The sequence below is a fragment of the Prosopis cineraria genome, unplaced genomic scaffold (genome assembly GCF_029017545.1).
Source record: "Prosopis cineraria cultivar Desert tree isolate PC_DT_omini unplaced genomic scaffold, ASM2901754v1 PC1, whole genome shotgun sequence".
Classification (NCBI taxonomy): Eukaryota; Viridiplantae; Streptophyta; class Magnoliopsida; order Fabales; family Fabaceae; genus Prosopis; species Prosopis cineraria.
The window spans coordinates 59738667-59753475 of NW_026555332.1; the positions used below are offsets into that span (position 1 = coordinate 59738667).

At 35.6% G+C, this 14809-nt stretch overlaps 1 protein-coding gene across 3 annotated transcripts; it reads right to left on the reverse strand.

Moving 5' to 3' along the window:
* Positions 1–1345: 1345 nt before the first annotated feature.
* LOC129314795 (uncharacterized) lies at positions 1346–14483 on the reverse strand. 3 transcript variants are annotated; one of them, XM_054958221.1, is made up of 8 exons: positions 14074–14481; positions 12285–12347; positions 12106–12201; positions 11735–11782; positions 6971–7042; positions 2844–2902; positions 2031–2121; positions 1346–1670 (listed from the first exon to the last, which is right to left on the reverse strand). In XM_054958221.1, the coding sequence occupies exons 1-8, from the start codon at positions 14365–14367 to the stop codon at positions 1533–1535; spliced, it is 861 nt and encodes a 286-aa protein (XP_054814196.1). In that variant the 5' UTR covers positions 14368–14481; the 3' UTR covers positions 1346–1532. The 3 variants fall into 3 exon arrangements, with proteins under 3 accessions (XP_054814196.1, XP_054814204.1, XP_054814213.1); XM_054958229.1 differs by lacking the exon at positions 12106–12201 and having other exon boundaries at positions 14074–14483; XM_054958238.1 differs by lacking the exons at positions 12106–12201; positions 12285–12347 and having other exon boundaries at positions 14074–14483.
* Between the last annotated feature and the right edge of the window lie 326 nt (positions 14484–14809).

The window sequence follows — 14809 nt, forward strand, 5'->3', positions numbered from 1 at the left end:
TACTTAAGTCAATCTTTTTATTCAGATATAGGGATTTGCCAAAAAAAAAAAATCTAAAACGCACCAGCCAAACAAACTCACGTAGAGAGAGAATAAGCGCTTACCTGAGCCAATAATTAAAGCAACTCCACCTTTTTCAAGCGTAACTTTATTTTAGGAATGTGTATTTTTTTAACTTGTCTCTTCATTACTAACATGTAGCTCTTATTAATGGTGAGAAGGAGTTTGCTCAAGAGAAAAATGTTAGAATTGATGAGTATAGATGTTATATTTAATTATAGGGGCATTTTAGTTATTTCTACTATAACTTTAATTTGTGAAAAAAAGCATGAAATTTTATTGATCTTTTAAAATTACTTAAAACCTAACTTAATTTAACTAATTCCTTTAGAACTTGATTGTTATTTTTTCAAATACCACAAGTAAACCCAAACCCCTTCCATCCTCATCTTCTGTTCCACCACGTTCAAGTCAGTAGACTCCTCGAACCCATCTCAAATGCATCTAGTTTTGGTGCCGTGGAATGATGAACGATTGTACTCATTAGTAAAACGCACCGCTTTGCTCCTTTTTTTTTTTTTTTGGGGGGGGGGGGGGCCTAAACACCGTTTTGCTCGTTAGTTGAGGCTATTTACTCAATCTTTTTGGGAGAATGACTTTAAAAAATCATAAGATTGAATTAAACTTTAATAAGAGCTAAAAAATTTAGAAATCCAAAATAAGAACCAAAAGTTTTTTAATAAATTGGTTTAAAAATTTGCTACTCTCATTTTATAATTTACAATCTTCAAAACAAAAATTCACAAATAAAATTCGTTAATTTGTAAATATAAAAATATCAAATATAACAATACTTGAAAATCTTTTTCTTCACAATTTTACAAATATCACTTACAAAATTTTGTTTTCGAATAGCAAATAAAAATAGAATAACAAATAACAGCAAAATTTTAAAATATTTGACAAGTGTTTTTTGACAAATTAATAAATTTCACTTGAAAATTCTAGTTTTAATGATTACAAATCATGAAATTAAATAGTATGATTTTAGACTGACTCACTAAAACATATTTAATCCTTATTTCGAAATTTTCAAATTTTTTGATCCTTATATTTAAGAATAATTTAATCTTTTACTATAATACCATTCTCCCTTTCTTTTTGGCGCGTAAATTTCATAGGGAGTTGAAGAAAATATTTTTATGAATCAATACATTATTTTTCTTAACCAAAAAAATTATATTTTTATGAAACCAATACAATTATTAAAAAAATTATATTTTCCTTATACTGTTTTTTATAAATCAATAATATTTTTCTAAATTAGATGATTATACATCTGAAATACATGATCAGGGAAGATGATAAGCTCAATGTATCAAAATTACATAGTTGTACCTAAATTTCAATATATCATCACTAACATACGAACTTTCGATAATTGAACAATACCTGAAAAATGTTTAACCACCACTCAAAGTTTTGTTTCCATCATAATTCAGATATTATCACCCAGGGTGAAGCTAAATCAGTCATCTTCTGCGCACAGCAGAATTTGTTCCACGATGGGTCTCAGCACCTGCTTGGCCAGCAGCCGGCTCCTCTGGCATATTCATTGCTTGGGTAATGGCATTCATAATAATGAGTCCTAGCGGGATCAAGTACATCCACTGAAACAAAGATTTCGAGTTAAAATTTTGATTTGGAAAATTGAAAAGGAGGTAGATTGAAAGAAGGGGAGAAAAGATTTTCGACATTTATGTCAGGTAGCTTATACACACTATGTTCTCAATTATAAGACAATTTTAGAGGGTGTGATGTTCCTACTATAAGACAATTTATAAATTTCAATTAATATTTCCCCCTAAAATATCCCTAATTAATGAGTAAAAAACTAGGCCTACATTGGAGTAAAGTTAAGATTGGAAAACACTTTTAAGACATAAATTAGTTAAAACTGTTTTATTAGTATATACAAGTTAGGCAACTTCGTCTTATAAAAACAACGGAGGGAGCAGTACGTTACTCACATATTTAGCCCAGAAGGACCTCTCTGGCGGCTTCACAACTTCACTCTCTCCATCCCCACCACCAACTACATCTTCAGAAAATACGGGAGCCCTGTAGGGAGGGGAAAAAAAAATAGTAATTGTTGACAAACTAATCGCTCTGCTGTCAGTTAATCAATCGGGCAGACTGAAAGATGAAATCAAGTAAACATGTCAATCAGCTAAACTGCAATTCAAGAGGTTTTGTCCCTATATTTGTCCGTTAGTACTCGGGTCTTCCCTTTGCAGAGGAGAGCAGCTGGCTAGCTTGCAAAGCTCATATTTCACTTTCTCGAGTCCCTTTGTTTTGCACATAAATATACAGAAAGTAATACAAGCTTGAATTCGATCCTAAAATGATCAAAAAAAGCTTTCCTAGGGCATGATGGAAATGCTCTTGGCGACAGAATCTCAGGCATTGCGAAAGGGAAATGTATAGGAGGAGCTAAGGAGGAGGCAGATATCCTCCGGTGAAGCATGAAGAAAAAATAATGATGTGAGGCATTTCGAGGAGGATGTTTTGAATGAAAGGATGAGGTGATATTGGAGGAAGGAGGTACAAAGTGTCAATCCTATGGTCAATCACTGAAAGGAACATCATTAGAGATGGCAGAAAATGGTGCGAACAGAGAAAAGGGAAGACAGAGGTTGAAACTACGGTACACTTGAGAGGAGGGATGCACATCCCAAAATTCACCTTGAAAAAGAGAGTATTAGATGGATATGAAGGGCTGCATCTATTATGCTTAACAGACTAACGATTCCGAAGCTATCAATACAAGAAAGAACATTTACCTTGGTGCTTGTTCACTGTTCCTCAATACTGTGTGTGACCTGAAAGACCACCTTGAAGGCTAAAGCAACATGAAAGAAACGCATGCGATTAGCTTTTGCAACAGAGAATCAGGTACTCAATAAAATATTTGAAGTTTGCACTTGAACTGATGCCATTTAAGGTTTCACAGCCCAATTACTCTTCAAAAACCAGGAGAGATGGTGGTATATTAAACACGCAGATATCAGGTTTACGAGTAAACATGCAGATATTTGGAGAAAGGTATATTGAAATGACAAACCTAAATAGTCACCTGCCACTGCAGTTTTGGATTAAAACATAATTCTAATTACAAGTTTCATATCATGCAATGACCCACAGAATTTGTACAAGAGAATTTCAGTTGGGTCCCCTTAATTTAAAGAAATTTTATCAAGTCTCAAAAGATTTTAACGATGTTAAAATTTAAATTAAAGTATATTTACTAATTTTCCCTTCTTCCACCCCTGAAGAATCCTCCCTACACCACAGCTACAATGCCAAAGCCACCACCACAAAAGTCACCACCGACAACATGCGGAGCTCCATGGCCAATGGCTGGACAGACACTGGAGCTCAGATTGGCAGCATGTCAAGAGAGATGAATTTGGGATTCAAACCTTCAACATGAAGTTTCTTAAAAGACATAATAACCATCAGACCAACAAACACTTCAAGTTTTAAAAGGCAAATATATATATATATATATATATATAAAACCTTTGTAATCTTCAAATGAATGCAAATGACTAGTAAATTTCAAAAGGGTAGGACTATTTTTGCTACAATAAAGTTGCAAATTTTAACAAGGTAATTGTACTTGTAAATGGAGCTGTTTAGTTGATAAAAACCAAGTTCTAATTCCTTCACTTGTGAATTTCAGCAACGTAACTGTAAATATGATATGATACAATTGGGAACCCTAAAATGGTCACTAGTCAATCACCGCTCCGTCATCAATCCAACTATCAGTGATGGCGATTTGGCTGCCACCAAAGATGGCTGAGCTTCAATGGCTGCCTACATGACACAGGTATCATGATTTTTTTTTTTTTTGAGGGGGTGGGGATTTTAGTAGATGCACTTTAATTTTTAATTTTGTTGAAGTCCCTTGAGACTTAAATGAAATCAATTGATCAAACCCCACTCCCACCAACTCTGAACACTCATCCCTAACGTTTGCTCAAATCGAACTTCACCCGTCGGTCATCGACCATCATCGCTGCCCGTTCTACCATTGTCGCTCTCTTAGGCTCCTGACTTTCCTTGTTCGAACTCTATCTCTCTCACCATGTAGCAAAAGTGCAGAACTCATTGTGATCATGATGCATAACTCGTGTTGCTCTCAGCTGTCCTCTCTTGCCATGAAGCAGAACTTGTCGTGAAGCAAAACTTGTCACAACAGTGCTATCCTCTATCTCTCTCAATGAATCTCCTTATCATTTGGTCATTAGTTTTCTGATTGCTATGCCTCTTCCTTCTTTGCATTTTTAATTCAAAATAAGTGGTTACTATGTTATTTGCTGTTACTAATTTGTCTATTGTTTCTTAGCATTTCTGATTCTATTGTTATTTTTTTTATTATTGTTAGACTTTTGAATGGTTATATTTCTATAATTATTGTTGCATTGGTATCTTGTATTAAAGATTAATCTTGGATTTGGTTGAACATTTTTATAATTAATGTCTTTTTATTTAATTTGTATTATTTTAATCATAACGGTTTAACCTCCCGTTCAACCCCAGTTAAACCGCTAACCCTTGACCCAGTGCCTTTACTGGTTCAATGACCAGTCCGGTTTTAAGTACCTTGCCATTTATAGATAATATAACTAAATACCCAAACTACCCTTATATCCCTAATTATCCCTATTACTCCTAACCCCTATGTATCAATACTCCCCCCAACAAGAGATCTTTGTCCTTAAGAATCAATACAAAAGTAGGAAAACAAATATCTAAAATAAAACTTATCTTCTTCCCCTCCTAAGTTGCTAAAACTTGATAAAATAAAATAATTTTAGGACAATATTAATGCACATCAAAAGCCCAAATTTTCTGCAGTGACTCTTCAATCCAAAAGCCTATTATGGCAAGTCACATAAACTTGTGAGACACCCATTGTTGAAGTTGAAGAACACCCAACATCTCCATCTTCGTGACCCAATTCCACCCAAAGGCTTTTTGAGAAGCCTAAACTTCATCAACATAATGTCTAGCAATATTGTATTTATACCCATTTTGGATTATTCCCTTTTCAAGAGACTTTTGGGCCAGGGATGCTAGAGAAGCCCAAAACATGTGAGAAGGGGCTTGCTTGCTGCTGTGTGGAGAATACTTAGAGGATACCAGGGGCAAATCTGCAATTGTGGAAAAATTTGACTGTTAGGGTTTTTTTACAATCACACATGGACCCAACAGATCATTCGAAAAGCTCAAATTTTGGATTGGGTCCAGCTTACTTCCACGAGAAGAGCACATAGCTAGAGGATATTGAGTAAATCCCAACAAAAACCCTAAGTCCATGATCACTTGCAAATCTCCACTCGACCCGTTATCTTCATGATTGAAGCCATATGCTTGAAGGCCACTTACCTGGATACCTTGAAGGTCAACTTGGTCGAGTTCATCACCACCCTCATCTTTGTGTTCGTCGGTGAAGGCGCCGGCATGGCCTTCAACAAGCTAACCAACGATGGTGATGCTGAACTATGAGAGAACTTGACTGCAGGCATTGAGTTTCTGATGCAAAAGGGAGACTTCAACGTTGCCATTGGAATTGTTAAGGAGATGTTGTGCTCTATTTCAAAAATTTGATGATGATGATTGCTCACCTTGTGGAAGGCACATAACAGTAGGTGGTGAAGAACCGACTGAAATATTAAGAAGAGAAGGCCCAAAAATTGATGATGGAAGTATGGTGCAAAAATCTCTCGTTAAGTAGGTCGAAGTCATCAACTGCTCCAAATGCTTTAAGTTGATAAGTGTAGATGAGCTCGTTAATACTAGACACTGTCCCGGTTCTTCACTTAGGAAGCCAATGAGGAGTGTTGTCTGCATATCTTTCTTGACAAAATCACATTCCTCAAACACCGACTTTTCCATTATCGTCACATCTATGCATGCAGACTTTGTAAGCTCTAGTTGTTTCAATTTTTGATCAATAACTTCTTGAATCGTGAACTCCTTCTCGATACTTCTTTATTCTTAATTTTCATCTTCATCAAAGTCATTATGTAGGTTAGTTACATTTGCTGAATAATCGTTCTTCGTGTCTTGATTCCCCTTCTGACCATACTTCTCCTGAAAATCTGCCATATATATGGTGCTAGCTAAACTATTTGGATTGAAGCCTTGGACAAATCTCTGAAGTTCAGGCTAAAGTCTATTAATGAAGACCTTAGTGGTGATGGACTTTGGAAGGTGTGCATACAGTAAGACTTCTCAGAATTGCTGTGCATACTCAGTCACAAATGAAACATGTTTCAACAGTCTTAACTTTGCGACTGCTGTGAAGATTGTTTTCCTAGTGATTTAAGTTGAAGGAGGAATAGTGGTAGTAGACACAGATGTCGTCATTGTTGAAGGAGGGTACAAGTGCTGGTTAACAAGTACAGTGAGCTTAGCAGAGATTTCATTCATCTGTTGTGAAATCCGAGACATAGATTGCTTAAAATCAAGGCAGTGCTCTAGTTCACCTCTAAGATTGGAGGATCGAATCTCCGATGGCTTCTCCATGGCTAGAGAGGAGGCTCTGATACCTTTAATAGGGTTAGAAGAGGGAGAGGGAGAGGGAAAATATATAGAAGGGAGAGAGAGAGAGAGAGAGAGAGAGAGAGAAATAACAATTCCATTCATAATGACCAATTACAACCTAAAGGCCTATATATAGATAATATAACTAAATACCCAAACTATCCTTATAGCCCTAAATATCCCTATTACTCCTAATCCCCATGTATCATCATGTATGAGTGACAAGTCAAGGGTGAAGGATTCCTTGTACAAACATAATTTTAGGTTGACCATAGATGGTGGTATCTAGAACATCAATCTTAAAGTATATTCTTCACAGAAGTCAACTGGGTAAAAAGCATATCTAACTCACCAGCTTCAATTGTCGGGGATAAGGGCATGCTCCAAGGGCACCATAATTGACAGCCACAATGCTAAGGCCTTCCTGTAATAAAAAGATTAGAAGAGTGAATCTGACAAGAATAAAGTGATAAATGGAAACAAATGCCAAGAGAGAACTGTAAAATAACTTATTTTACACATGCTATATATAGTACAGATGAGACAATAATAGAACTGAAATACATACCAACCACAATAACGATCAATATCTACCCATAAGATACAATCTTAGCTTGAAAGACTATGCAATTGGTGGTAACAGAGAAATGATGGAAATGGGAACATTAGATGTTATCAAATCACAAACTTCTAGTTATATAGCAACATGATCCTTTCTTGCTCAGCAGTAAACTACATGATAGTCATTTTCAGGATTTGTATGATGATAAAATAACTGGCAGTGCTCAGGAGTTTATTGTTGTTGTAAATAAATTACCCTCAAAGAGTATTACTACACATTCTTCTTGGTACTAGGATATTTTTGCAAATTTGTTTCTTGCTTTGGGCCTATAAATAAAGGCCTTTACCATACTTGTGACATCATCAGAAATTCCTTCAAAGAAAATTACTCTTTACCTCATTTGCCTAGTCATTCATTCTCCACCTTGCTCATCTTTTCCTTAATAATCCAATAGGCTATATCTCATTATTCAAACAAAAATTGTGGAAAGAAGGGTTCTTGGTGCTAGTACTACTCTCCTTAGTGAAACCTTGCTATGGCACTATAGACAAAGATATCCCAACTTTTAATACTCACCGATGCAAACCTATAACGAGAAGGGTGTCAACATTCCAAGCATATTAGAAATTCCTATCTAAAACGCATGAGTAACCATTAGCTACTCACAGTTACAACATTAATCATCAAATAATGGCTGGTAACTCCCCGAGGCAAATAATGAATAATTTTAACCCCATAATCCCCTCTTGAATGCTTTGCTTTAGGATAAAACTAACCCTAAGGACGAATATAAATAGGGTTTCCATTGCTTTATATGACATCAAGAAACTTGAGAAGTTTCTCTATGATTTGAGAGTGTTTTCACTTTTCCATCCGAGTTCTATACAACTATCCTTCACACAAACACAATGACACAGCAACTAGAAGTCTTTGATCTACTTCTCTAGAATAATCCCCTCAATCTTCTCTCAACTTAGTCTTCACTACTTGGGCTCCTCATCATGGCACCCTAATACACTTGTGCAATTAGTGCTCACTCTTGTTGAGCAACATTCTCTTAGAGAAGATAAAAACTTAATTAGACATTAACACAACCAAAAACTACAGCAACCCTAATGAGTTTGCATACCACAAATAAAAACACCAAAACTTTAGCCTCAATAAGTTTTCTATTTCTGAAGTGCTAAGGAAAACTCAACACCCTAGTACTCCACAAAATATCACTATCACATAATCAATGCCAATAAAGATCATAAAAAGAACTCTGCCTATGTTTATACCTGGTCCTAAGCCTAGGCAAAGGAGGAGAGTTATTTTAGGCTCTCAACAGCTAACGTAAAACTTTGTTGAATCTCATGAATATGAACAATAGTCAGTTTTGTACTAATGACAGGTTGTTGCCTGAAAGTAACGCATTGTGTGGCTTAAGTGCAGTAACAAGTGAGTTAGAACTGCTGCATCTACAGCTTGATTTAGTGTTAAATGAGCAAGGGCTATCAAGTTATTTTAGACGAGAGCCACTAAAGAAGTTAGTTCATATGAGGAAGATCAAATCTTGTACTTGGAATGTTAGGACCTTGACTTGCAAATCTATACAGGTGGTAAGAGTTATGATTCATAGAAGAATTAATATCTTGTGCCTGCAAGAAACTAAATGACTCGATGAACAAGCTAAGAATATTCAAGGCTATAAACTTTGGCATATAGGGAAATTAAGCACAAGGAAAGGGATAGGTATTATTGTTGACGAGGAGTGAAAGAATGTGACAAAAATTAACAAAATTGGGGACATAATTATTTCCTTAAAAATGATCATTGGACATGAGTCTATCAATATTATTAACACTTATGCACCTCAAGCTAAGGTAGAAGCCAGTTTTAAGAAATTATTTTGGAAGACTTAGAGGATTTGATTCAATGCATACCACAAGGTGAAAATATATTTATTCTCAAGAGATTTTAATGGTCATGTCAGGAGAGGGGGAGGTAATTATGCAAGGAATCATGGTGGTTTTGGTTTTTAGGAGTTGAATAATGAAGGACAATCTATTCTTGATTTCTCTTCGGCATATAATTTTAAGATTGTTGACCCTTGTTTAAAGAAGAAGGATGTTCATCTCATCACTTACAAAAGTAAAGTCTCATGATCACCAATTAATTTTTTTTTTTTTGGGTAAGGAACTTGGATGGAAGACTTGGTAAAAATTGTAAGGTGCTTTCTATGGATGGCGTAACAGCACAACATAGAATCCTTTTTCTTGATATGCGTATTACAAGTAAAAATTTGAAGATTAGGTCGTGGCTGTTAAAAGGTGAGAAGCAGGATATTTTAAGAGGAATCTTTTGGCTGAATGAATTTGGGAGTCTTAAGGGAGTGCTAGCATTTTGTGAGAGAATATGACTAAGAAGGTAAGGAAGGTTGCCAAAAAAGTTTTGGGAGAGTCAAAAGGTATTGGTCCAAGAGATAAGAAGTCTTGGTGGTGGAATGATAATATATAAGAGAAAGTCAAACATAAGAAGAATTGTTTAAAAACCATCTATTTGAACAATAATGATGAAAAATTGGGAAAGGTATAGTATGACTAAGAAAAAAACAAAGAAAGTTTTGAGCAAAGTGTATTCTAAATTATTTGAAGAGTTTTTCATTGGTCTTGAGACAAAGAAAGAAGAACAAAAAATTTATTAAATTGCTGAGTAGGAAAAAAATTGAGAGATTTGGAACAAGATATATAAAGGATGAAAAGGAAGAATTTTGATTATCGATGGTGTTATTAAAGACAGCTAGGAGACCAACTTTTACAAACTTTTTAATGATGGAAGGGGCTCACCTAATAACTTGGAATATTTAGCAACTCATAAAGGAGAATAATTTGTCATTCCATCGAAAGATACACGATATTAAGATAAAAGTTCTTAAGAAAATGACAAATCGTAGAACCAATGAACCTAATTGTATCTCTATTAAAATGTAAAAATGTTTAGGTGAAGAGAGGGTGCAATGGCTAACTAAATTATTTAATGGGATCTTACAATCCAAAAAAATGCTTGATGAATGGAGGGGAATCACCTTAGTCCTTATTTACAAAAATAAAGGAGATATTTAGAATTATGCAAACTACAATGGGATTAAACTTATGAGTAATGCAATGAAATTGTAAGAAAAAATGATTAAGCATAGGTTAATATTGTAGACTGGTATTTCTAAGAATTAATTTAGCTTTATGCTAGGTAAGGCTACTGTAGAACCAATTTATCTACCAAAGAGATTAATGAAAAAGTATCGATGCAAAAGTAAAAATTTACACATAGTTTTGATTAATTTGAAAAAAACTTATGACTATGTACCAAGATAAGTACTTTGAAAATGTGAGATGGAGGGTGTAGAGGTTGTCACCACCAAAGGAAGCGGTGGAGGGTTACTTGGTGGCATGTTAAATGGTTCACCCATAGTGACCACAAGAAGGCATAGGGGATGGTTGGCAATCATAGAGAACTTAGCTGAGAGTTCATTCATTTGGTTGGAAAGTTGAGATATGGTTTGCTAAATCTCCATAACGTCGTGGGTGTGTTGGTCTAGTGTTAGCTAGTTACATTGAAGCAAAGTTGATTGCATCTCCAAACAATGTTCAAGGTTACCAATGCATTCATTAGATCATGTCTTTGGTAGAGACATGGCTAGAGAGGAAGCTCTGATACCTTAATGTTAAGAAGATAAGAGAAAGGAAGAAAGAGGTTAATTCATTTCACACACTCCCATTACATTCTTAGGACCCTATTAATAGATATTTAGAATATTCCCAAGCTACCCTTTTATCCCCTAATTTCCCTAATTGCCTCACTATTCCTAGTTCCCATGTATCACAAGGCATATCAAAAATAAATATTCATTTAATCTCTTTGGAGATTTTCCTAAATGTGACTATTGAGAGATCACAGAGCGACTTACTTGTTCTACATTTTCTTAATAGATTTATTCTACTTTATTCCTTTTATCAATATTGGGCACTTACCATATTCATCATATTAGAATTGGATTTATCATATAGCACTTTACTAAGATTAAAGGTCACTTGATAGTATAATTATATAATAATTGCATTTAAAGGTTAGTGTTTTGCATTTTAGTTTAGGTCCATTTCTTTGTATCCTAATCACTTAAAAGTTGAACCTAAGAAAGCCCATAAATTGCTACTTGGTGCTAATGACCTCAGTAGACCCTATACTATAGAAATAATTTGGACCTTGTTAGTTGATAGCTGACACAATTAAGGGCTGATAACATTCAAAGAAAAGTACAGAGTGGTTGCAGCAGACTTGCAACTGAATACTGAAAAGGAGGGAGACAACTAGGAGAGAATAAAGCAACATAAATGAGAAAATAAAACCCTGAGATATCAGGGATAAAACAGACAATCACAAATAACCGACAACCATTTAAATAAAAACAGATAGTTAGAGAGAATATCAATCTCATCATGCACCAAATCCTGAATAACAAGTGCGAGAAACTGTCTTTGCATGAATAATGTAATTTATAATAACAATGAAAATTACCATGTGTATTACAAAATTCTCCTCTAAACCTTCTCCTGTAAGACATCGCTGGATTCAAAAAGAAAGAATCATTACTTCTGTCAAGTAAAATGCTCACAATGATGCAACAAGAAGTAAATGAGGTAAAAACCAGAAGAGTGAAAAATGTGGTGGCAATGGAATTAGAACAAGCATGTGAACAAGGAAAGACTAAGAGAGAATAAAAAGAGGATCACATCTATAAATTAATATCAAATGATAAAGGTATTAGAATCTTAGTTTCAAGCAATGTTGTTACCTAGAATCCTAATCTAGGGAATGAAAGCAATTCAGCCAGGCAATGATTTAGAAATTTCAAATTCACAAGCACCTGGAACCTGAATCATACTTACAGCTTTCACTGAGGATATAATATAGTCCCTACCAGGAGGGCTCAAAACATTGGACGGCAGTCTTATCCTATAGAAATCATCTTCTTGCAACAGCTTCTGTCATGAGTATCAGAACTTTCTATTGAGCCGATATCCCATAAATAAATAGATAAATAGACAGAAGGTAAATAAATACTTACTTCAAAATTATTCTGCTCAATTTTATTGAAAGAGTTTCTTAAAAACCGCAGCTTTGTGAGTGTCTGAAAGATTGAAATTGCATTTCAGAACAAAAGCACAAATGAAGCAACCAAAATGTTATGTAATTGTAATATTGAAATATTAGTTACTTTTAGTTAGGCTAGTTGTGGGAAATAGCCGTTGGGTAGTTATTAGGATTAAGAGCCTGTATATACTAGAGATACCCTTGTAATCCTTATGTCTTCGCTATTCCAATGAATTGATCATATTATTCAGAATCCCGTGTCTCTCATTCTCTTCTCTCTCAATCTCTCTGCAACTCTTTCTCTCTTCTCTGTTCTTCTCCCTATTTCTCCCTATCTCTCTCTCTCTCTCTATATATATATATATCAGAATTACACTGATATAACACAAACATCCAAGGGGCATTGATATGAAAGTGTTGAGCAAAACAACTATACATGACAATGGATACGGGCCTTATAAACCAAATGTCCTTATAGGTCCAAAATGGTCTGCACACATTGACAATTGTTGAATTGCCCTTTTAGTGGTCACGTTACCATGATTCTAACCTAGAGGGATTCACCATCTATTCATTATCTATCTTTTATTAGATAATCCTACATTACCAGATCATTCATTATCTATATTTTATTAGATAATCCTAGATCACCGAATCTAGGGCACACAGGCTAGAGGAATTCAGTCTTACTATGTGTACTGTTTTGCAGTGAGGCAGTTCATGAGTAAGCCATAAAAAGAGCATATGGAAGCTATATACAGAAACTTGAGATATTTGAAAATGACACCTGGAAAGGCCTATTATTTGAGAAAGGGAATTCTTGAGGTATTGAAATCTTTACAGATACTGACTGGGCAGGACCAATGATTGATCGGAGATCCACCATTGGCTGTTGTGCCAATATTTGGGGAGATCTGGTCACTTGAAGGAGTAAGAAACAACCAGTATTGACTAGAAGCAGTAGAAGCCAAGTACAAGGCCTTATCATCAGGCACTTGTGAAGGAATGTGGATTGTTAGGCTATTAAAGGAATTAAAAATTGAAGCCTTTGGGCAATGAAATTATGGTGTGACAACGAAGGCAACGACTAAGATTGTGAATAATCTTGTTCATCATGCTGATAGGCAGGAATTTCATAAAGGAAAAGATTGGAGCAGGTACAATTGATTTGTCCAATGCGACCTCTCACTCTCAAGTTGCTGACCTTTTTACTAATGTTTTATCCAGAAAGATTTGAACTACTTTGCAACTAGTCGTGAATGATCAACAGCTTGAGTGCTGGAGATCGATTCTGTCAATTTTTATTTTTTTTTTGTCTTCATTGTATTTTATTTTACGCATTTTCACCCTTGACTTCATGGGGTCTTTATCTTCTGCAATCATGTTCTGTTATTTCCTTGTAGGGTTAGTTTGCAATATGTGCTATCAACTCGCCTATGTAATCCGTATCTGCTTTGCTCGAATAGCATATTGGGGTTTGATATTTCTCCCTCTCCTCTTACCTCAATCACAAGAGGGGAAAAACACAGACTCTTCATACTAAACTCCAGACTACACTCCGGTGGAGTTCTAAGTTTCGCCGCTTTTTTCAAGCGATCACCTCAAGCACCAACAGTAATGTTGCAGATGCCGCACAGCATGGGCATTGTAAGTAGGTGCAAATTAATAAAATTGTTCCTTGGAATTTCTGAAATTAAGTTTAAGGAACAGCACAGAGCCACAGTCAAAGCACCTGAATTCAACAACGAGGATAGCCAACCAACCTGGCCGCCGTGATTCCATATCTTAAGGCGAGCAGAAAAATTGCCGGCGCCAGAGAACAGGGAGTCTCCAAAAGCGTGTTCGAGGTCGAACTGGATCTTGGAGTCTGATCCGGATTCGGAAAACCTCTTTCGAGAGGTGGTAGTAGCGGTGGGAGGCGGTGATTGAGTCCGAGCGAGCCCTCCCTCGAGGCCAAATTCTTCGTCGTCGATGAGAAGCTCATCCGATTCGAAAGCCAGCGACGAAGCAAGCAGGAGACACGCGGTGAATGCTAAGATAAACTGGAATACACTCATTTTGTCGCCTCGGCAGGCTGTAGATGCAGTTCAGGCGGCCGCGGGGTTCTTTTCCGTGTGTTTCTATGTAGTTACTTGCGGACGAGGAGCAAGACCGCTTGGGCTAAAGTCTTGGGAAATCAGCCATATTAAAATTACCTTTTAGATTCATTTGATATCCAAAAATTAATTAGCAGCAATTGGATTAGTGGGGAATGTTGGAGTAAACGAAAAAAATTTGGATAAAGCTAGATTTAAATGTTGGCTAAGTAAGCTTCTTATAATAAAAGTAGTTATGAACTTTATACCATCCCCGTAGGGGTGGTGAAGGAAAGGTAGAGTAGATATTTACATGATAAAATAAAATTATATGATAAAGTTGTTAGAGCAATTATGTTCAATAAAAAAAGATTTTTTCTTTTTCACCAATTTCCTTTTTTATAACATACGGCACAATAATTAA